At 37.7% G+C, this 22,575-nt stretch overlaps 1 protein-coding gene across 12 annotated transcripts in view; it reads left to right on the top strand.

Moving 5' to 3' along the window:
* Positions 1-22,575, top strand: part of HMBOX1 (homeobox containing 1) — a 213,612-nt gene that overhangs the window by 176,068 nt on the left and 14,969 nt on the right. For 3 of the 12 annotated variants that reach the window (XM_045880089.2, XM_045880088.2, XM_064585335.1), the window contains 4 exons: positions 18,780-18,862; positions 20,458-20,553; positions 21,394-21,488; positions 21,729-21,800. In XM_045880089.2, the coding sequence (XP_045736045.1) occupies positions 18,780-18,862; positions 20,458-20,553; positions 21,394-21,488; positions 21,729-21,800 (346 nt within the window). Of the gene's footprint in view, positions 1-18,779; positions 18,863-20,457; positions 20,554-21,393; positions 21,489-21,728; positions 21,834-22,575 lie in introns of all 12 variants that reach the window. The other 9 variants (XM_064585336.1, XM_045880092.3, XM_045880091.2 and 6 more) reach the window with 8 other exon arrangements.

Genomic DNA, 22,575 nt, shown 5'->3' with positions numbered 1-22,575 from the left:
TGTCTTACTCACTAGCTGTATATATCCTCAGGCAATTCCTTGCTATAAAACGACTATAATAATCATACCTATCTTATAGGAGTGTTGTGATTTAATACTAAATGACAGCGCATGTAAAGTACAAAGAATGGCATAGGAGACACATGTTTAATATATGCCTCCTACTCCTAAATACTCAGTACAGAAATATTAAACAAGTAAGAACAAAAGAATTTTGACTGTCTTCAAATGGAATTTTCTGAAGTTATTTTTTTGTATTCCTAAGCTTCAGTCAATAAAAGTCTATTTAGCATTTCTTTACTCAAAAGAAAGTTATTCATCATCTATGTGCCAAGCACTATAACCAGTGAGTGTTGAAACATATTTAAACATCTTTAAAGATGGGGTATTACTCCAGGAGGCCTCAGTCTACTGGGGGGAGTCAGGCCAAAAAAAAAAAAACAACTCATGGAAGAGATAGGTACCAAGTGCAGTAGGACAGAGAATGGCAACACTGAGGTGACAGTCAAGCAGGGTCCTGTAAAAGGAGTATGATTTGGGTGGGTTGGGAAGAGGAAGAAAAGCATTCTCGGCAAAGGCACAAAGGCATGAAAAATTAGGTAACTGGAATGTATGGTCGGTCAGTCAGGCAGGAAGTGAGGCTGGAAGTGGGTTGCATCCACATTGTGGAAAACCCTTCAATTGCAAGTTGCAACATTTGTCTCTCTCAAAGCAGTCATATTTGCATCCATGCCAAAGTATGATGGTTCTAATAATTGCGGGAAAAATCTCTTAATCCATTTTCTAGGTTGGTGGTGCCATTTTCCTCCCACATACAAAGCATCAGTAGTAGAACTTTTCTGACAGGAACTCGAATTATTTTCAGGGTGGCAGCAGATCTTATGTCTAATGTTTGTGAAACATCCTAGGAATTAAAAAATTGAAACTTTTGAAGTATCTTCTCAGCCTTCCTTTTTAAAAATAAGAGCCTATGGGCGCCTGGGTGGCTCAGTTGGTTAAGCGACTGCCTTCGGCTCAGGTCATGATCCTGGAGTCCCTGGATCGAGTCCCGCATCGGGCTCCCTGCTCTGCAGGGAGTCTGCTCCTCCCTCTGATCCTCCCCCCTCTCATGTGCTCTCTCTCTCTCATTCTCTCTCAAATAAATAAATAAAATCTTTAAAAAAAAAAAAAATAAGAGCCTAAATCATACTCCCTTTTCTATGTGTTCAAGGAAATATGTTGAAATTCCAGCTGTTCAGTTTTTTTAAAAGAAATCTTTGGGCCCATTTTTCCCCTGCTGACTTGCATTATAAAAGTAGATTGTCATAAAATTATAAAATCCAATTTTTCTACTGACTTCTGTTAAAGAAGAAAATTTGGGCCATATCTTTACCAGAATGAATTATTTCACTGTCCAATAAGTAAATTTTACCCGGTACTAAAGTGATGAAGTTTATGTGCTCCTGCAGGCTAGAGTTTGGTTATATTTAGCTGGCTCCTAGGCTAGCACAGTGCTATGCATGAAATCTAACATCAGTGTTGCTTGAACTTGATTGAATTGAATATTTAAGGAGACTGACAACTTTAACCTAATTAGAAAATGCTATCCCCCTGTATTCCATGTGAGACATATTAGGCTCAAAATAGGGAATAGAATGATACAGTATTTCCTAATTTTGTTAAAGTTGTAAGGCCTTCAATTCAATTCTATAATGAATAATAATTTGATGATTTAAAGTGATCCAATCAAAATGACTCAAAACAGCAGAAAAATGACTTTCCAGTGCCTCGATGTCATTTTTCCTTAGCCTGATCATTGTGCCACTGCCCCCCCCTCCCCAACACACACACACAAAAACCACTTTGTGGGAATAGAGATGAGTCCTGTAAAATTGAATGTTTGTTCTGGTCTGTAATGAATGAGGACCTAAAATATATGTACTCTGCCCTCCCTTAGGTTGTCTTGCCATCACTGCAACCCCTGGCAAGCTGGCTTTCCTTTTCCTCACTTCTGATGTCATTGCTGTTCTAGGATGGAAAATGCTGCAAGAATACACTATAAATTTTGGAATTAATGGATGCTGGAAGTTGAATTTTAAAAAGAGTTCAACTCTTTCATACTTCTTATGGAATGATTCGGGTAGAACATAATGAACTACACCTCCTGTATCTCTGCAAATAGAAGGAAGTTCTTAACATTTATATAAGACAGCAGGAGCCTGGACATGACCTCATTTCAATCCATTAGACTATTTGAGGAAAAAAAACAACAAAACTTTCCCACTTATTGACAGGTAAAGTTATCCCAATCCATTTCTCATAGCCAGTAAGAAGATGAACTGTCCTTAAATGCATTTTAAAATTGGCAAATTATGCTTCCTGGTTCCTTTTTGGTCAAACAGAAATAGCCAAAAGAAATTATCACAATGTTTTTGAGGCAGATTAAAAATTCTCCCCATCCTCATATAGATTTGCCAGTAGTTTCATTTTGTACAAATAGCAAACCCCTCATTTCTCTAATCCCTTAACCAATTAAACAGGATAAAGACCCCATGTTCTTCATTCTGTTCTGTGGCCACAGCTTACAAAGAAATGAAGTATAGTTTGGGAAATATTGGTGTTATATGTAATGAATCACCAGTGAAGATACGATTCACCCCAGAAGCAGAATTATAAACATATTATAAACATTAATATTGTCGGAGACCAATTTATAGACTAACTGAAAAATCTTCACAGAAAACTAGTGAGCATTTTCTTTTTTAAACTCAACAAAGTTACTGAGGTTCTACTTAGTACCACTCATTGTAATAGACACTGATGGATACAGTAATTAACAAGACAGATGTGGTCCTGGCCCTTATAATAGTACATTAGGAAATCATTATTGATAGACTAAACAGTCACAGCATGTACCAAGGTTTGCATATGTGTTTGATGTTTGAAGATCTTAGAATAGTAGAATATGAACTTGGTGGGTGAATATTCTATTTCTGTTTTAGTTGCCTTTTGGTTAAGGAAGTCTGAATGGACTGTGTAATTTCAGGAATAGAAAGTATCTAAAAATGGTCTTTATAGTTTGAAAACCTGTATATCATAGAAATCCCAATCATAATAGTGCCTCATCCAAATATTATATATTATTGGTTCTTACTCTGACATGTCATTCACTAAAAGGTCAAAAGGTCAGACTAATGTATAGTCATAACCATTTTGAGACTATCCTATAATTATCATCTTTATAGGAATAGAAACTATAATTAGTCACCAAAACATCTTCCTTGGAATGTGACTATACCCCACCCAGATTTGCTCTGTGGTATTACTATGAAGGAATTTAACTTGTACACAATTGGTATGATAACCTTTCAGCTCTGACATTAAAGTACAAGTTCTTTGTCAAGTGTTACCAAAATTAATTTGGCTTTTTTAGAGGCAATTAGAGTAATTTATCCTGAGTAGTTTGATTGACTCCCAATAAAAACAGCAAACCTATGACACAGGAAGTAGAAGATTAAGTTTTAGAGAAAGTAAGTACCCCTAAGTACAAGGTATTGTGTTTCTCCCTCTTCAGGGAGGTAGGAGGATAATCCCCAACCATTGAACCTCTGATTCTCTATAAAGAATCTATGCTGTTGTCTGTGGTTGGTTTGCTATTTGTTCAGACCTCCCCCTGGGAGAGAACAAGTTTCTCATTTTAGATACAGACTATACCTTTTAGAAAGAAGTAATTGTTTTACAGGATAGTATTGATCATAAGAAAAACAGTGCAGGAGATAATAAATGGATTGATTTTATCAATCCTGTTCTGTTCATCTTCATTTTATAGTAAATTGTTGGTCAGAGGTGCCTGGTTGGCTCAGTCAGAAGAGCATGCAACTCTTGATCTCGGGGTCGTGAGTTTGAGCCCCATGTTGGGTGTAGAGATTACTTTAAAAAAATAAATAAACTTAAAAAAAAAATACATTGTTGGTCGGTAGTGTCAGATTCTTAAGTAATCAGTTTATAATCAGTGCTTTATATTTAAAAATAGGCTCCCTGCCTTAGGACAACTTGTACACCAGGTGTAAGAAACTTCATCAGATCACCTTACAAGTCTCTTGTAAACGTACTTCCTACCAGCAGAGGCTGACAAAACAGGGAAAGGAGGCTAGAGCTGCTACCTGGCCAGAAGTGAAGCAGATGCAGCAAGGGGCACACCAGCTTCAATGCCTTGACTTCCCTGCCTTCAGTGCCTTTGAGTGTGTGATCTGGCAGAAGCAGGTACCACAGTTTCCACTGGTATGAACTTCATGTAGTTATCACTCATATTTGGTAGTTTGATTAGGAAACTAGGAAATACATGAACCAGCAAAACCAAACACTGCCCTCAAGTGCATGTCCTTTTTTCTTCCTTATTAAAATAAAACGGAGGGTTGAACAAACATTTAATGAATTCAGTGGTATGCAGTGAAGAGACAGGTTTCAAGAGAAATGCCGTTTCTCAGTTGTTTTTAAAGGTAGTTAGAATTTGTCAGTTTTACTGTTTTTGCCTCCCAACTCCAGAAAATTGTCTCCATTCTTTTCATGGTCTTCATAGAAAGACTTATGACTAAAAGGTAATCCATAGTAGAAGGAAAACTAACTCTACAATTGTCATGTAGTAATAAAACTCAACACTAAATCTCTACCATGGTAGGACTTCATGTAGGGCTGTCTATTACTGGACAAGTAATAAGCCTATGTTGTTTCTAAGGCTAGTAATAGGATAGAGTGTGCTAAAAAACTCAGCTCCTAAATTCAGTATTACCCTTGGACCTTGTTTTATCATTAAATAGTAAGTTACAGTTAGCATGCTACAAGTAAATAAAACACTTGGGAGATGAAAATTTTATGTTTTGGCACATTTCATACATGCTATCCATAATTCTCTCGTATATGGATTTTTCTTTTTTAAGCAAGTAAAGAAAGGAATCTTACCATCTTGATAAGGACTTGGAAAGCTTTTGTCTGTGTGCTAGTGTCTGAGGAGGTACTACTAACTCTTCTATGTTAGATTAACTACATACATAGAATTTAAATGTGTACTGATGTTGTGTTTTGAGGGACAGGTCCCACAGTTGATTTAATTCTCCTCTGCCCAGGCAAAAAAGGTCAGCCTTGCAGTTGTCTCCAGAGCAATTAGATTTCCTTTGCCAGGAGGAAAGAGCTGCTAGGTGAGAGAGATAGCTGTGGTCCTGGGGCTATCCTGGGTTTCTTACTGATGCTGTCACATCTTTGCTTCTAGGAGCACTTGTGAAATTTACAAGAGTTTGATTTAGATGATTCATTGCTACAGAAATTTGCACCTTAAAGGAAGTATGAAACAATACCAAGTCTTAATGGAATGATGACCATTCCTGTGAGGACTTTGAGCCAATGAACTGAGTCAGGAAACCTGAGATCTAGGTCGTGTGACCTTGAACAAGTCTAGTCTTCTCTCTTGCTCCTCATGCATAAAGTTCATGTCCTCATCTGCAAAATAAAGAGGGTGACTTGGTAATACTTCCTTATAGCTTAAAGTACTTTGATTCTTTGTCAGGATCTACTCTGTCATATATCTAAATCCATGTGTAGGGAGTTTATGTTAGGGGACTCCATTGCATTTATGAATTAGGATTCCAAAATTCAACTTTCGTATCTGAATTCTTTAATTTGTTCATAGGTTAATACTAATTTTTCCACTTTAAAGCCTTCTCTTTTCACAGGCTTTTCTATTCTGAAACGTTAACAAGCTGCAAAGCCATGAAAATTTACAGGTTCTTCTATAATAGAACTCATTTATATTTTAGCTTTTCCTTATAGTCACGGGAACCTTCCAAAAGCCTGATTTGGAGAGGGCTATTATTTAAGTCTGTAGAATTCCAAATGAACTCTTATTTATAAAAAATACATTAGTATGGACATCTTTTGCTTGTTGTACTATAGTGTGTTTGCAAAACAAACATTCAAAGTGTAAATTTGTTGTTGCCGGAAAGCATTAAGATAAACCAAGAAAAAAAAAAAGATAAACCAAGAAAATTATTTAAAAATAATTTTATGCAACTTTATTTTGCTCGTGCTTTGAGACAGCAAACTTTATTTTCAAACAATGTTTTTTTAAATTACAAAATTAGCACATGCTTATTATATAAAATATGGAGAAATGTAAGGAAATATAAAGAAGAAAACTAAGATGCCACCATCATTTAGAGATAATCATTAATGTTTTGTTGTATTTCTTTTCAGTCATTTTTCTGTTATGTATATATCTTTTCAAAGAAGGTTATACCAGATATGTAGTTTTATGTTTAATATCATTCATATGCTCTTTGAAAACATGATTTTAATGACTAAATCCATTTAAAATACATGTATATATAATTTATTATCCAGTCCCCTGCAGTTGGACATTTAGGCTGGTAACTGTATCTAATTCAGGTTCTGACTTCATAACTAGCTATGTTGCCAGTTTGTAGATAGATACAGGGATGGTGAAAGAGAGAAGAGTATTTTGAAAAGCAGTTATAAAATTAATGACAGGTAGATTTTTTGTAATATCACATAACTCTATTTTAGGTAACATTTTTAATTAGAAAATTAATAGTTACACATTGTAAACTGTTTAGAAAACACAGTTTATAAAAAACAATTTTTTTTAAAGATTTTATTTATTTATTTGACAGAGAGATAGTGAGAGCAGGAACACAAGCAGGGGGAGTGGGAGAGGGAGAAGCAGGCCTCCTGCTGAGCAGGGAGACTGATGCGGGGCTCGATCCCAGGACCCTGGGATCATGACCTGAGCTGAAGGCAGACGCTTAACGACTGAGCCACTCAGGCGCCCCAAAAAGAAAATATTTCTATTCATAAATAACACTGAAAATATATAGATACATTTACTTTTAGTGTTTCTGTGTATCTAGATATATATTTTTTAACATAATTACAATAAGGCATATATGGTTTTGTAACCTGCTTTTTTCCCCAACATTTCCTATGGTATTAAGTACTCTTTGAAAATGTGATTTTTTGGGGACACCTGGGTCGCTCGGTCGGTTGGGCGGCTGCCTTCGGCTCAGGTCATGATCTCAGGGTCCCCACGTCGGGCTACCTGCTTGACGAGGAACCTGCTTCTCCCTCTGCCTGCCACTCCCCCTGCTTGTACTCTCACACTCTTTCGCTCTCTCTCTCTGGCAAATAGATAAAATCTTTGAAGATGAAAATGTGATTTTTTTAAATTGCTCCTTTCTTCTTCAAATAGTTTATTTAACTATTATTACTTGGTTAGACATTTAAATCTTCCCAGTTCTGCCCTCTTAAATAGTATTGACATGACCACCTTTATACTTACCTTCTTTCTTAAGATACCATATTACCACGACCTCCCTCCAAAAGCTGAATTTATCCACATCACTAACAGTGGCCTTGAGCACATACTGCTCCTGTCACCAGCACCTGTCTTCCATGCATATTGTAATCTTTTTGGGGAGTGAAAATCAGCTTTGTTTTGCCTATTAATTAGGTGAAAAGCAATGTTTTATTTTTGTCTACATTTAAACTTCTCTGATTATTAGTGAGGCTAAACATTTTTACATGTTTATTAATCATTCATATTTGGTGTTTATTTTTTCTTTTCACCATTTTTCTGTTGTGTATTCATGTTTTCTTATTGACTTGTATATTAACTCTTTATAGAATGAGATCATTCATGCTTTATGCTATATATTTACATTTATTTGTAATTTATTTTATTTTTCATTTAAATACAGTTAAATCCATTGCTTTATTCTTGTGCAACTACCTTCCATCATTTATGCTTCCTCGTTTGGGTGTTTTCTTCTAGGTTTTTTTTTTTTTTTTTAATGATTTCACTTTTACATTTCACCCTAATATATTGGGTCTATATAAGTTGAGGATCTAATTTGGCCTTATTTTCCAAATAGTCAATTTTCCCTTTCTCCTTTAAGATTCTTTCTTGCATATAAAGTTATTATATTTGTTGGTTCTATTGATCTCATCATCAATTCTTGAACCAGTTTTGATTATTAGAACTTTATAATTTCACAATATTTGACAAGATAGGGCCCATCATTACTATTTGTTATCAAAATGTTCTTAGCCATTTACATCTTTTTTTCCCGGTGAACATTAAAATCATATTGTTGACTCATACCACTCCCACTGAGAAAAAGGAGAGAAGAAAAAAATGTGTGTGTGTTTTAAGTGCATTAAACTTAAAGATTCATTTCAGAAGAAATGACAGTGTCATATTATTCATTCTTATCTAGCAATGTGTTATATGCCTCTCCATTTCTTATGTCTTTTTAATACCTCAGCAAAGTGAGTACAATTTTTTAGTTTTTTATGCAGTTTTTATATTTTTCTCATCAGCTATTTTTATTTTTATCATTTTTCTTGCTTTCTTAAAAAGATGCCTTTTTTCTGTTAGATCACATCAAACTGGTTATTTCTGATACATGGGAAAGTTTTGATATTTTTTCTACTTAGTACCCAACCATCTAATTATTTCTGAGGCATTTTCAATTTTTCCCTTGGCTTTCTTGATATAGTATAATATACCAACGATAATTTTGTGGCCCTTCTTCCCAATATGTTTCTTAATTTTGTTTCATGTCTTATTGTACTGACTAATACTTTCAGGAAAACATTAAATTGTAGCCAGAGAAAAAATTGTATTGAGGCTATGGGCTCTCTTGTCTTGTTTCTGATTTAATGAGTTGCTGCTAGCATTTTATCATTTTATTATTAATGTTATCACTCACAGTTTTCCTAATATTTTATTGTGAAAAATTTCAAACATACAGCAGAGTTGAAAGAATTTTATAGTTACCACCTAGATTCTACCATTAACATTTTACTAAAAATACTTGTTTTATTACACATCTCTTAGCAGACTTTTAAATTATCAATAATCTTGGTTGTAGTACAGAAGTAATTATCTGTACTTAGTGTCCCAAGATTTTAAAAAATCAACACTACACTAATTGTTGAAGATACAGGTGAATATGGCAGTCTCTTAGCCTTGTTTGTTATCAAGAAGTGGCCAGTCTAAAAACTTTCAATAAAGCTTTGAAATGGGAGCTTATAATGAAAACTGTTCCACTTATTATGAAAACTGTCGGAGTTCTCTCCGGCAGGTAGGAAACCAGGAGTTCTCAGCCTTTGCTGAGCATTAGAGCTCCTGAGGAGCTTACAGATACCCTGGTGCCCAGGTTACACCTGAGATCAATGAAATCAGCCCCTGTGCAGATGGGACCGTGGCCCACGCCCCAGGTGATTACAGTATATGCCTCCAGCTGAGGCCCACTGGATTGCAGGATGAACGCTGGGAGAGTGTGTGTGAAGCTTGGTGTGGATGAAACGAGGAAGGAGAGCAGTCCTGCCTGACGCTACGTTGGGAAGTCAACTAAGTGGAAACTTGGAGTGTGGCCTGCAGAGTCTGCCCGGGGCAAGGGGCCCAATAGGGTCCAACACGGGGATCAAGGAAGCTCTCTGCCCAGTGTGGGGCTTGAACTCAGGACACCAAGATCAAGAGTCACGTGCTCTACCGACTGAGCCAGCCAAGCGTCCCTAGAGAGTTTTGAGTGTCATGTTCAAGATTCTCAGCGATGATTCATACCAAAGGAAGGAATGACCTGGTGAAACAGGGATGAGAAGTCTTTCGACCAAAGAGGTCACACTATCCCGCCTCCAGCCCAAAGTCGAGGAATATGTTGCTTTTTGGCTTTTTTCATTCCATCCTTTCTTCTTCTGACTGCAAGCTTGTGACACGCTGTATGCCTCTATAATAGGGGATTGTACCAATTAAAATTCATTACACTAAAAAAAAAATGAAAACTGTCAGTGTTAAGCATCAGAAGGGTAGCAGTCTAACTTGGATTACAGAGGAAAAAGAATTGAAGTTCGAATTTTTCAGTATTTGACCAGACTTTCTAGAGAAGAGAAAACCTTTGTTCAGCTAACAGACGACTTACCAAAAAAAAAAAAAAAAAAAAACAGCTGCTGTTCCAGTCTACTTGCCAGGTGTATTTATTTCTGTAGTGAAGTACAGTCCATCAAACTGATAGTTGAGTCACATTAGCCCTTAAGACCATCCCATTCTTTTTGTACTGACTATATTTTCCCACGGTATTAGTCTCCTAGGGCTTACATAAAAAATTTCTACAAACTGGGTGGCTTAAGCCAACAGAAGTCTCTCACAGTTCTGGAGGCCAGAATCTGAAATCAAGGTGCTAACAGAGTTGGTTTCTCCTAGAGGCTCATAGGGAAACACTTCCATGCCTTTCTCCTACCTCCTGGCAGTTGCTGGCAATCCTTGGTATTCCTTGACTTGCAGATGCATCATCCCAACATCTGCTTCCATTTCCACACTCGTCTTCTCTGTGTCTGTGTTCTCTTTCTCTTACAAGGACACTCGCATTGGTTTTAGGGCCCAGTATGACCTCATCTCGATCCTTATTATAATTACATCTGCAAAGACCCTATTTCCAAATAAGATCACTTTCTGAGGTTCTGGGCCAACATGAATTTTTGGGTGACACTATTCAATTCACTACACCCAGCAATTTCCTTAGCAAGCAGTAGTAGAAAGAGCATCAGCTCAGAAGTCCAAAAGCTTGGCTCTGATCCTGGCCAGTTCTGTAACTTTGGGGAACCTTGTTATCTATAAGCTTGTCACTGTCTCCATTTCTCATATGAGAATGTTGATCAGTGAATAATCTTTCAGAGTCCCTCATTGTCCTAAAGTCTACATTAAATAGTGAAGAATCATATGCATAGCTAATTTCTGGCTCTACTACTCTTTTTTTCTCTGGTCCCTGATTGTTTCTCTGGGGTACTTTAAGGTCTGATTAGTGTCAGAAGGACTTTGACATCTTTGGATAAAATATAGAATATCACTATACTGGTTTGTATGTGAATGTGAACTAAGGGGGTTCCTTATTTCTTAGGCCTTTGTGGGTTAACAAAAGACAGTTGCCACACTTGGAGGTTTTCCCATTTCTTTCATCTCAGCTTTCACTCTGTTGGTTAAAAACAAAAATAAGAAAATCTAAATTTTTTTGTTGCCGAAGATCATTTAACACATAGATGATCTCAAGTAGGAGACAGGACAGTTAGGTTCCAAAGTGCTCCAGTTTCGTATTATTCTCTTTCCTGCCTACTGCCCAGTAATTTTACTTAGTGATGAAGAAATGCCCACTAGATTATAGATAGTGGGCAATGTCTGACAGTCCTGAAAACTTATTTTGAATTACTAAAATGGTGAGGCTTAAATATCTCTTCAGGAGATGTGCACAAAAAGGCACAGAAGAAAAAAAAAGTTCATTTACATGCCATTATCCCTTGCTTAAAGAGTTAGTCCCCATCTTTTCTATATGCTCACCAAGACACAAAAGGAGGAATTTTCTGGCTGCAATTTTTATAGACTTCAGTGTTATTGAAATGAAAGTGCTTCAAGGACATTTCCATTTGTTACTACTTATGGTTTCTCATCTCATGTAAATTATTTTGCCACTTTTCATTTTAATTCTTTGCTGTCATTGTCTGGCAAAACGATCATTTGATTTCTTTCTGTGAAGATATTCACTGATTACTCAGCTGACAATGTCCTTTGTCTATAATAGTGTAGTGCCCTTAGGATTTATTTTATTACTTTTTTATTACTACCTGTAGATTTCTGTTTACATTTCTTTCCCTTTTTTGTCTTGGAAAATGTCTAGGGCTATAAAATATTCTTATATGGAACAGAAGTATGTTTTGAACTCGAGTTCCAGTTTAGAAACAAATCTCTTTTAGAGTCTTAGAGCCAAGTTCTCCTACAATTTGTCCACCTGGTAACAATAGAAAAATCTATTTCTTTGACATAATCTAAAGGTTAAAATGCTTGAAGGTGAATAATAAATAGTGTCTACTATTCCTAAGACTATCTTTTTTTTTGGTATGGGGATAGAGAGGTGCCTAAACCTAGGAGGTGAGGCTGTCTTGAATTATTACCATTCTGAAATGTCTCTTGAATCTCACCTTTCCTCTGTTTCTGCACCTCAGCCTACTGCAGACCCTCTCCTCAGCTCTTGCCACACTGCCTAACTGGCTTCTGCCTCTAGTATCACCAGAGATATTGCCCTACAAAAATAAGTCTGATCCTATAATACCCCTACTTAAAAACCTTCATTCCCAGTTGCCTAAAAAAGTTAACTGCAAACTCTGTCATACCCTTTAAAATCTGGACCCTGTGTTCTGTTTTTGTTTTTTGTTTGTTTTTTCAGTTTGGTCCCCATCTGCCCCATCTTATGTACAATATATTCCAGCCACACTGACACACTGAACTCCTTCCCATTCTCAAGAACATTCTAAGCTCTTTCATAACTCTCTTTCTTTGTATATGTTGCTTCCTCTGCCTTGTATTAATTCACTCTACCCACCCTCTCTGCTCTCTCTTCAAGACCCTGCACAAATGTTGGTTCCTCTCTGCTCCCATATACTATGTTCATACCACTAATATAGTCCATTCTGTGATATTTTATGTTTCATTACATACGTACATCCCCCAGTGACTACACTGGGAAGCTTTGTCTGATTCATCTTTGCCACCATTTAGCCAATTGCCTGGTATAAATTAGGACTTAACATTTTTTCATTGGCTAAATGATTATTTCCAAAATCAAAGTCAGTAGACCTTGTTTCCCAACTTCATTGATAGTCTATTGGTTATATATAGCTCAGAAAGAAACAACTACACTAATGTAATTGTATTCACCTCTTAGTCTAAAACCTCCGAGTATACCTAGAGAAGATAGTGTACAATATGGTGAGATCTCAACTGGCTTTCTCCTGAAAGATATTCATGGTTTCACTAAAAGCCTTAACTGCAAACACTGTTTTCTATGTTTTCACCTGTTTCCTTCTTCCATTCGTTTATTCCCTCATGTATGTATGTATGTATGTATGTATGTATGTATTTATTCAACCATTTATTGATCAAACAGTTGCTTTTTGAATGTCTGTTATATGCCAATCAGATTCTTTGGGCTTAGATAGCTCCTCTTGTGAGTAACTAGATAGAAACTGTCGTCAACCATCTTCTTTGATGCTTCCCTTTTTTTCTGAGCAATTAACATGCTCTCTTTCACAGAGCACATATGAAAAGGACTTATGGGATTTTGACACTAAATTCAGATAAGTCAGTAATGTGATGTGGTTGCAGGGGGACCATATAGTTTATTATCTAAAGTGGGATACTTTGGGGAAGTGAATTTGTTAATAACCCAAGATAACAGCACTCTCTCAGGCAAACCAAGATCACCCTATATATAACCACTAAAGTCTAATCAGATTGCATTACTAGTTGCCTTGTTTTTCAAGCACATCTTAGGTTTTTATGCCTTTGTATCTTTGTCTTTACTGTTAACTTTGCCCTTTCCTGTCCGATACCTGAAGTCTGTGCATCCCTCAGAAGACTACCCAGTTCAGTGAGCTTTCCCAGATCAGCCCCATCTGTGGAAATATCTCTCTGAATTTATTTAGCTCATCATTTATATCCTTAATTAGCATCTAGGTATATTCTGGTTTGTCTGTTACGTTAACTGTTTTGACTATTGTTTTGACTTCTTCTACTGTTTAACTATTTTATATATTCCTCATCAGCTGAACCCCATGTTCTTAAGATCAGGGCTTATATTTGAACTTATATCCACTCCTCAAGTACAGTGCCTTATTCACACTCATGTAATACATTTTTGTTGAATATTATATTTCCTGGCCTACCTTTGTCTTTCCTAAAAACTCTTCCACTTTACGTTGGTATTGTGTGTCTGTTCCCACTTGGGGCAGGGGGAGGCTTTAAGAGCTTTGCAGTGAATATTTTTATTACATCTTAAACTTATATATTTACCATGGGGCATCTTTATATTATTTTATCAGTTTAGATTATACTGTCTCTCTTGAATTCATATTTTTCAAACATTGAATCACTACGGAAAGACAAAAAGATGAAAGTGGTACTCAGCTGGGCGTACACAGCTCCAGCTGTAGTAGTACATTTTGCTGAAAATTTACATTTTGAATAGGCCTACATTTCTTAATTATAAAAATAATAGGACCTTAACAGAGAAGAAAGGACTAATTGTAAGGCTTAGAAATATAAAACTATAATGAATTCTTAGATTCTTTGATTTGGAAGAAGATACTGATTTATTTTTACTCTGATCATCTTTATTTTATATAATTAGATCCTAAAAATACACAGTAAAATTGATCTTTTAAGGCTTTTTAACTCATTAAGTCATATATACCATGAATAACTGCAAATTCTAACTTAGCTTAGTGGCTTTATCCTACTAATCATTAGAATAACAGTCACAATCCTAATATTTTCTAGCAGATCCAAATACATTTTACCAATGTAAATTGTTTATGGAGTATTAATCATTAAACTATTGTTTAATTTTTTCAGTGTTTTCCCAAAGTTCTTTTGTTAAAAATTTATAAAAAATAGCATATGTTCATTTCAAAAACTGAACAGAGAAGTATATAAAACAGAATGTGAAAACCAATCTTAATTACCATCAATACTTTCCTCCCTTCCATCCAGCCCCAGTATTCTTGCTCTCAAGAGATAATCATTTCTTTAGTATGTATCTTTTGAGACCTTCTATATATCCCTGAATTTCAGCAGTTCATTTGCAGTGGTATTGCAAATACCCCTACACTGGGTTGGTGGGGACCCCTACACTGGGTTGGTGGGGACTTTGTTCATCATTATTGACTTGTCAGCACTGCCATCAGCAGGGAGTGCATATAAGAATGAATCAGACTTGTACCTCAAGTGGCTTTTGGCATAGTGGAGGAGAGATGTATACAGTGATAACTATAATTCAAGATGAAAAAAATGTGACGGAGGAACAGATGGAGGGCTATGGGATTCATGGGGTGATATTTACCTTTGACTGGCCAAGAGCTGATAACTCAACATATATCCTGAAAGACAAGATTTAGGTTGGGGGGAGGCAAAAAGCAGATATACTGGCAAGAGAAAGGCACAGAGATACCAGGAGTTTACAAGGTTATTCCATTTTCCTAGACTGTAGCATGCATATATGATAGTAACAGCAGATAAAGAAGCAAAGGTACTTTAGGGGAGAACTCTGAACACCTCTATAATATACTTTTAAAAAATTTTAACAGAATAGTGCCCATGACTAGAGATGTGCACTAGGAATATTGAGCAGACATTAGAGGGGGTGGATGGGGGGTCAGTCACTGGCTTTGCAGTAAGTTGGAAGAACAGTTGCTATAATGAGGTATAGTGGTCCTAGAGCTGCTGCTGAAATAGGACCTGTAGGTCTTAACAACACCCATGTTCCATCAGATCTGAAAAGGCCTTGGTTATAAGCACACCTTGATTTTATGTACTAGTGACAGGGGACAAAAAAAAAACACTGCCAGTTAATTTTCAGAGACCACCAATTATAAGATACATCTTGATTTTAGGGATTATAATAATAAAGAAATGTACATCACAAAATCGGTGAAATAACGTAATTATATAGGTACAGGGAAAAGATGGGGTATGCAAGAAAGATAGGAGAGAGCTGAGAAAGGAGGGAGGATGAGATCAGAGATACAAGTGGAGAAGTAGACCTTAAAGAGGAGAGTGCATCTTCCTCCACCAGGAAATGAAGAAATGAATGAGTGGTGACTCAAGTTGAGAGGCTGAGAAGCTAAAAACATCACACAAACTTACATTAAATAACCTCCCTCTTGGTAAAAGAGGAGGCAAGGTCATTTGTAAAAAGAATGACTGGTGGGTTTGAAGGCTTGGGACCTAAGAGTGAAAAGGCTTCAGGTAAGTGGGGCATTAAAGATGGAGTATTAAAAAGTTAGAAAGGACAGAAAGAGTTCCCATCCAAAATGAGGGGCCCAATTAAGGTTGAAACCCACAGATTTATAAAGAAACCAATTGGCCCTATTTTATGACTTTGTCCAGGAACACTTGGAGAGAAGGATGGAAGAGAACATGTGGAAGGTGCTTTCTGCAGGGTAGGAGATTGGCTGGACAGGTATGGTGGAAGGACAGAGAAGCAAAATAAGTTTCTCCTAAGGGATATTGTTGATCTGGCTCGCCATGAAGTTCAGGCTAAGAAATGAAAGGTGAGGCCGGGAAGAATAGATAAACAGATGTTTTTTAAGTTGTTGGGGGGAGCGTTTTAAAGGGATTCGAGATTATAAAGAAGGTGAAGGAAAAATTATTCTGAAGAGGAGTAGTAAGGAGAAAGTTGATTGGGGGGATGTCAGAATTAAGATCATGGAGGTAGAATTCAGAAGGTTGAGTCCTGAAGATGTGTGATCTTTCTAAAACACAGATGGGTGTATATCTATCTCTATGTGGCTTGAAAACCTCTGTTTCAAGATGACGTCTTTACTACTGACAAGAACAGACAAGGCTCTTCACAAGCTGGCCTCATCCTGCTTTTCCAGGCTAATATCTCCTCATTTCTTCCTGTGAACTCCATATTCTAACCACTCTGGATTCTTCTCTGTGGCCAGAATCCTCAGGGCTTTTATCTACCTTTGGCTTTTGCACATGCTGTTCCGCTTGCATGAAATGCTCTTCCTCCTCTTCTTCGCCTTGCAAACTCCTGCCCATCTTCAAGACCTAACTCAAGATGGCACTTCCTCTGCCACTTCCTTCTGGGTCCCTGCAAACAACGCTGAGCACACTTTCATCTGTGCTCCAGCAGTACTCTCTTCAGACATCTTATGGAATTTTACCACAAGCATATTGATTTATATGTCTGTCTCCAGTAGATTGTAAACTCCTTGATGTCAGAAGCTATCTAATTCTCTTTACCCACAGTGCAAGCCTACAGTGTTAGGTACTTAATATCTACTTTTGTTGTCTTTGTTGAACTTTAAATAAATGAGCTAATCCAGTGCTTCTCCAACATTAATGTGCATTCAGATCACCTGGAAATCTTGTAAAATTCAGATTCTGATTCAGTCTGAGGTGGGGTCTGGGATTCTACCTTTCTAACAAGCCTCCAGCTGATGCCAGTGCTTCAGACTCGTGAAACTAATTGCCCAAGTAAATAGCACAGGTGGAGTAAAGGTCAGTAGGAATGTGGAAGTGGAGCAGTTATGGGGACAATCCGTTGGAAAGATCCTCAATGTGAACACCAGAGCCCTAAAAATGATGACAGAAAATCATGTAGGAAGAGCTGCTTAAATCGTGGAATCAAGCAGGAGACCACTGTGGAGGATGGTAGTTGACAAGCCTGGTATGATGTAGTTCTAGGACTTACTGTTTTAGCAAAGGAAAGGCTTTCCAGGGATGGCAGCTGCTGTGTCAAAGGATGTGCTCCATGGAGATGGTGGGGGTGGGGCAGTGGGGGCGGGGATGGTGGCATCAGGAGTGGGGGTTTGGGGTTTCACAAGAAGGGTTTGCAGCCGCTAGTTGTTTATTCCTGATAGAAGGGCATTTCTACCATCGCAGACCAGAGGGTGAGGGAAAGGAAAAGCTGCATTTTAAGGGAAGGGAAGCCGAGAGGGTATAGAACCTGACAAGGGGTCATTTCCTGATCATAACATGAAGATCCTTTTTCTTGTCTTAAAATCATAGTTGACAGAAAAAGTAGCCCTAATAAACATTCTCTTCCCACATAGTCTCACAGGTCTGGTAATGCTAAGGAGGAGTTCTGTAAACCTAATTTCTTGTAAGTCTATTGTATAGAATATGTGCTTTTTTTTTTTAACATATGGAAAAAAGCAAAAACATTTACATCTCCTCCCACTAATCCCCTTTCCCCACATCAAAGTAATTGATTTTTACAGCCTGATGTGTACTCTTCCAGCTTTTATCCATGCAAATTTATGTACACATAGGAATTTTTCAAATTTCATAATGGTATTTTCCATGCACATCATTCTGCAGATTGTTTTTGCTACTTAGGAATGTTGTAAACATCCCTCCAGGTCAATGGAGAGAGCTCTAGCTTCTTTTTTCCTGGTCATTTTTATTTTATTTTTTCTTTATTTATTTTTAAAGATTTTATTTATTTATTTGACAGAGACACAATGAGAGAGGGAACACAAGCAGGGGGAGTAGGAGAGGGAGAAGCAGGCTTCCCGCAGAGCAGGGAGGCTGATGCGGGGCTCGATCCCAGGACCCCGGGATCATGACCAGAGCCGAAGGCAGATGCTTAACGACTGAGCCACCCAGGTGCCCCTCCTAGTCATTTTTAAATAGCTGTGTATAAATATAGATGTCCCATAATTTGTTCTGCCATTCTCCCATTGATGCACAATTTGGTCATTTAAAATGTTTGCCACTACAAAATATGACCCACACACAAAAGTCCTGCTGTTACCAGTGCCTCAGTAACAGAACTCCATGATTTCAACCACCCGTATGTGTATCACAAACAACTTTTGTATCAAGGACAGCTTTCGGTGAAGCAAAGCAGTAACTAGGCCTGCACTAATATTGTAGCCACTAGTCACATTTAGCGATTTAAATTTAAATTTGCTAAAATTAAATCAAAAATTCACTTCCTCAGTCACATCAGCCTCCTTTCAGCTGCTCAGCAGCCACATGTGAGTAGTGGCTCCCCTGTCGGATAGTAAAGGCCAGACCATTTCCATCCTCACAGAGAATTCCATTGGACACCCTGGACTAGACACATAATGTTACATCATAAAGAACGTGTTTTTCAGTGGGTTAGTCTTTTAATGAGAGCACATTTTTTAAAGTACAAACTTTGTGTCTTAATTGGTTGCCCCTGCAGTTACTTCAATGAGAATCAATACCCAGATGAAGCTAAGAGAGAAGAAATTGCCAATGCTTGCAATGCAGTTATACAGAAGCCAGGTAAGGCAGCAAGCTGCCACTTTCCTCCATGGTGGAGCTCTCGGCTTCAGATCATCATTTGGGACAAGAAATCTTCTTTTACTCATTCCACCTGGGTGCCATTCGCTCTGTCCTCACCACCTTCCTGTCTAGTCACTGCCCTGTCCTGTTCAAGCAGTACTTCTTAGGGATGCAGTTCCAGTCTCCAGATCAGATGTGCACATGGAAAGTTTCCAGGGAGTGTCCCTGCTTAAGATATGAGAGACCTGGAAATTATATAGACTGTATAGATTTCTTTCTCCATAAATATAGATTTCTTTCCCCATAAATACTGTGTCAATTCCAAAATAATTTTAAAGTTTGGAATATTTAAGTAAGGCTTGTAAATAAAAAGATTTAGATTTTTTTTAACAAGTGTTTTATAATTCTGTATTCCTTTTTGAAGAAAGAATTCTTATTGGAGTTGGCTTCTTTCTCCTTCCCACGTTGTGACTTCTGCATATAGCTAGGAAAAATTAGGGGTGGTTCCATTCTGAAGTTGTATTGTTCTCATGCAAGTCAGGTGAGCCACTTAAACACACATATGACTTTTCTTCCATGTGTTAAAATATTATTCCACATTTCACAGTTTTTGTTACCAGAAATCATTCTCAGTTAAGATGATCAGTTGATCTTCATTTGGCTGGTTAATTTGATTGGCTTAAAGGCTATCTGTACAAAAGTATCAATGTTTTATCATAATTAAAATGTGATTTATTCTCCCTTACCCAGAAGCCAGACTTCTAGCAGTCTAGACCCTACAGACACACCTCCAGTGACCCCACCTATACCCTTACTTCACACCAGCCAAAGTCCCACCCATGAGGAGAGCAGGAGCTCAGAAGCTTCCTGGAAAACACTTCACCCTGTATCATCAGTGCTTTAACCTGTTTTCTGGCTTCTCCACCCACTGTGGATTAAAAGCTAAAACAGAAAAGACCAGTGGAGGAGGGAAAGGTGCATATGGGCCCTTGTTGGCCATCATGGTGCTAATCTGTAAGAAGTCACATTTGACAGCAAAGAAGCTAATAAGTCTAAAATGCAACCTGAATTGGGCTATGCGTTCTGGCATAGTTCCAATAATGGATGGTCAGAGTGACCTCTAGTCTTCAAGAAAACATGGGTAATAATTATTCCCTGCTGTCTGAAGATAGCAGGAAACAATTTATATACAGCCTTAAAGATGTAAGTAAACTTGAGCTACCTGAAAACTTGATGAAGACTGACATACTCATCTATAATGATGCTAATTAAATGAAGCCTCCATGGACTATCCTATGACTTTTGAACCCTGGCAGCCTGACTTTGTGGAATTCATTAATTTTGTATTTAGTATTGGAATTCTTCAGTGTTATGTGGCTTTCTGAAATATTTTATGTTCTTGGTTGCTATTTTTGTATTAGTTTTCATTCATTTAATAATAGTTTAAGTGTATACAGAATACTAAAAAACAACAAAACCTGTATCTGTTATTCTGGCAATAAATGCAATCAAAAGAACTTTTCAAAAAGAAAGCATTATTCCTTAAAACTAGTCTCAGCTACAGACTATCTGAATTTTATTGCATGTATTCACAGGCAAAAAACTGTCTGATCTGGAACGAGTTACCTCCCTGAAAGTATATAATTGGTTTGCTAACAGACGGAAGGAGATCAAGAGGAGAGCCAATATTGGTAATGTACCAGAGAGGCTGCTTTCCCTTTTGAAGCAATCATGGACATTGTATTTACTTGGAGAGCACCTTCAGTTTAGAAGTGCAGGTCTTAATGATGCTAACTTTTAAGCCTAACAAGAATTGGCCTTATGTTTTTCTTCGTGTTTTTAAGAGTTAGTATTATTAGCATTATTTGTATTATATTAATAATGGCATTGTTCTTAATATTCTAGAGTCTAGAATTAGATATGGCCCCTGACTGCATGACTCCTGTGCTGCATATTAAAGCTACTTGCTAAGGTCTTGAGCGAGGGAATGAGACCCTGAGCTGCTTTGTTATTACTGGGCCGTGACTTAGATATTAAGAAACATGTGCTTAATAGAATTGGAATGAAAGAGTCTTAATAGGGAACACAGCAAAACACAGATTTTTAAAAAGAGCATTTAAGAAATATGAACTGATGAAATTGGGGTGGGAGATTGGTTTTGAGCTTCTAAAATTGTATTTCATTTCTAAACTTAACTCCCTACCTCTCCATCAATACAATTCTCAAACACTTTATAGAACCCTGAGACAGGAGGGCTGTTGAATTAGTTGGTAAGTATTTATGAAGCACCCAACAGTCAACCACTCACACGTGGCTCGCATAGCAGCAGGGGCTCCAGAATGACAGATGTGTTCCTCCCCTGGCCTGGGTGCAGTTTAATTTTGTCCATCTACAATTTAAAAGAAAACATACAGGAATCTAGGTTCTGGTTTAATTACACCCTAGTTTCCTTAGCACAAAAATTAATTCCGTGTTCAAGCGATTACAATAATGTAACAGATAATTTAGGGATCTATTTGCTTTTTTCGAAGAAGCAGCAATCCTGGAGAGTCATGGGATAGATGTACAGAGTCCAGGAGGCCATTCCAACAGTGATGATGTTGACGGAAATGACTACTCAGAGCAGGTGAGCAGCTGAGAGCAGAGGTTCTTGGTTATAGAGCGGGTGGGACAGTATGACAAGTCAATTCTGTGGGTGCGTTTTGTACGGGGTGGGAGAGAGGAGACAATCCAGTGTCCCTCCACTCTGCTCATGCGTGTAGTTAGATTTTCATGTAATTTGAAAGGAATGTGGTAAGATTCAGTTGTCCTGTTAAATTTGTGAGAAACTGTTATTCACCCACATGGATTTATTGTCATACAACAGGATACTTGGCAAGTACGCAATGGGGAGGAGGAGGAGGGAAGAAGTTCAGAGGGAGGCAGAGAAGCAGAGAAGGTAGAAGAAGAGAGGAGGATCTGATCCAAACAAGCAAGTTACACCATCCACCACACACACACTCAATGTTTGAGAAATACTAGGGGCTACTGGGTAGCTGTAATCCATGCCTAAACATGTACCTACGCAGCACACAGTAGAAGGTCCCACCCACCACGGCCCCATTGCAGTGAGAACCCTCATGCCCAGATGAGTGGTTCTTCCAGAGTCTCTGGCACATTGACACACACATCTTGTCATAAATGCATGTCTTCTCACGTCACCCTGACCTAGTATTCATTGCTTGGGGGGGGAAATATATTTAATTGTAGCCACTGGATGGAATAATTCAGTCACTAAGAACGTGGGAGTTTTCCCCCCACATATCTCATGACAGATTTCATTAAAATTGTCATAGGATTTAAAATTCATTTCTGTTTGGAATATGAAAAGAATGTATGCTCTCTTCTGGACCCTAGCAGGGAAACTTTTGTTCTTTCGTATGGTGTATATACACCTCTTCGTGGCCCCTCAGCCAGCTCTTAAATGTAGTCCGCTCTGTTCTTCCCTCTGCCAACCACTTTACAGCCTCTGGTTACCAGCTTGAGTGCAGACAGGTTGTGTGCAGGAGTGCACACAACCCTCTTTTCAACTCTAAAGACCAGTCTGTGAAAATGGGAATGAAACAGTGATGCCCATGGTTCCCAGGGATTACCTTTTCTCTTTTTAGGACTCCAAATCATAGCTCCACATTTTATTCAAGCAAATATTCTGTCTTTCTAATCAAAAATATTCC

The sequence above is a fragment of the Mirounga angustirostris genome, unplaced genomic scaffold (assembly GCF_029215605.1).
Source record: "Mirounga angustirostris isolate CCGP_5_RB_7025 unplaced genomic scaffold, mMirAng1.0.hap1 SCAF_2, whole genome shotgun sequence".
Taxonomy (NCBI): domain Eukaryota; kingdom Metazoa; phylum Chordata; class Mammalia; order Carnivora; family Phocidae; genus Mirounga; species Mirounga angustirostris.
This window is presented reverse-complemented; position numbering and strand designations above follow the sequence as displayed.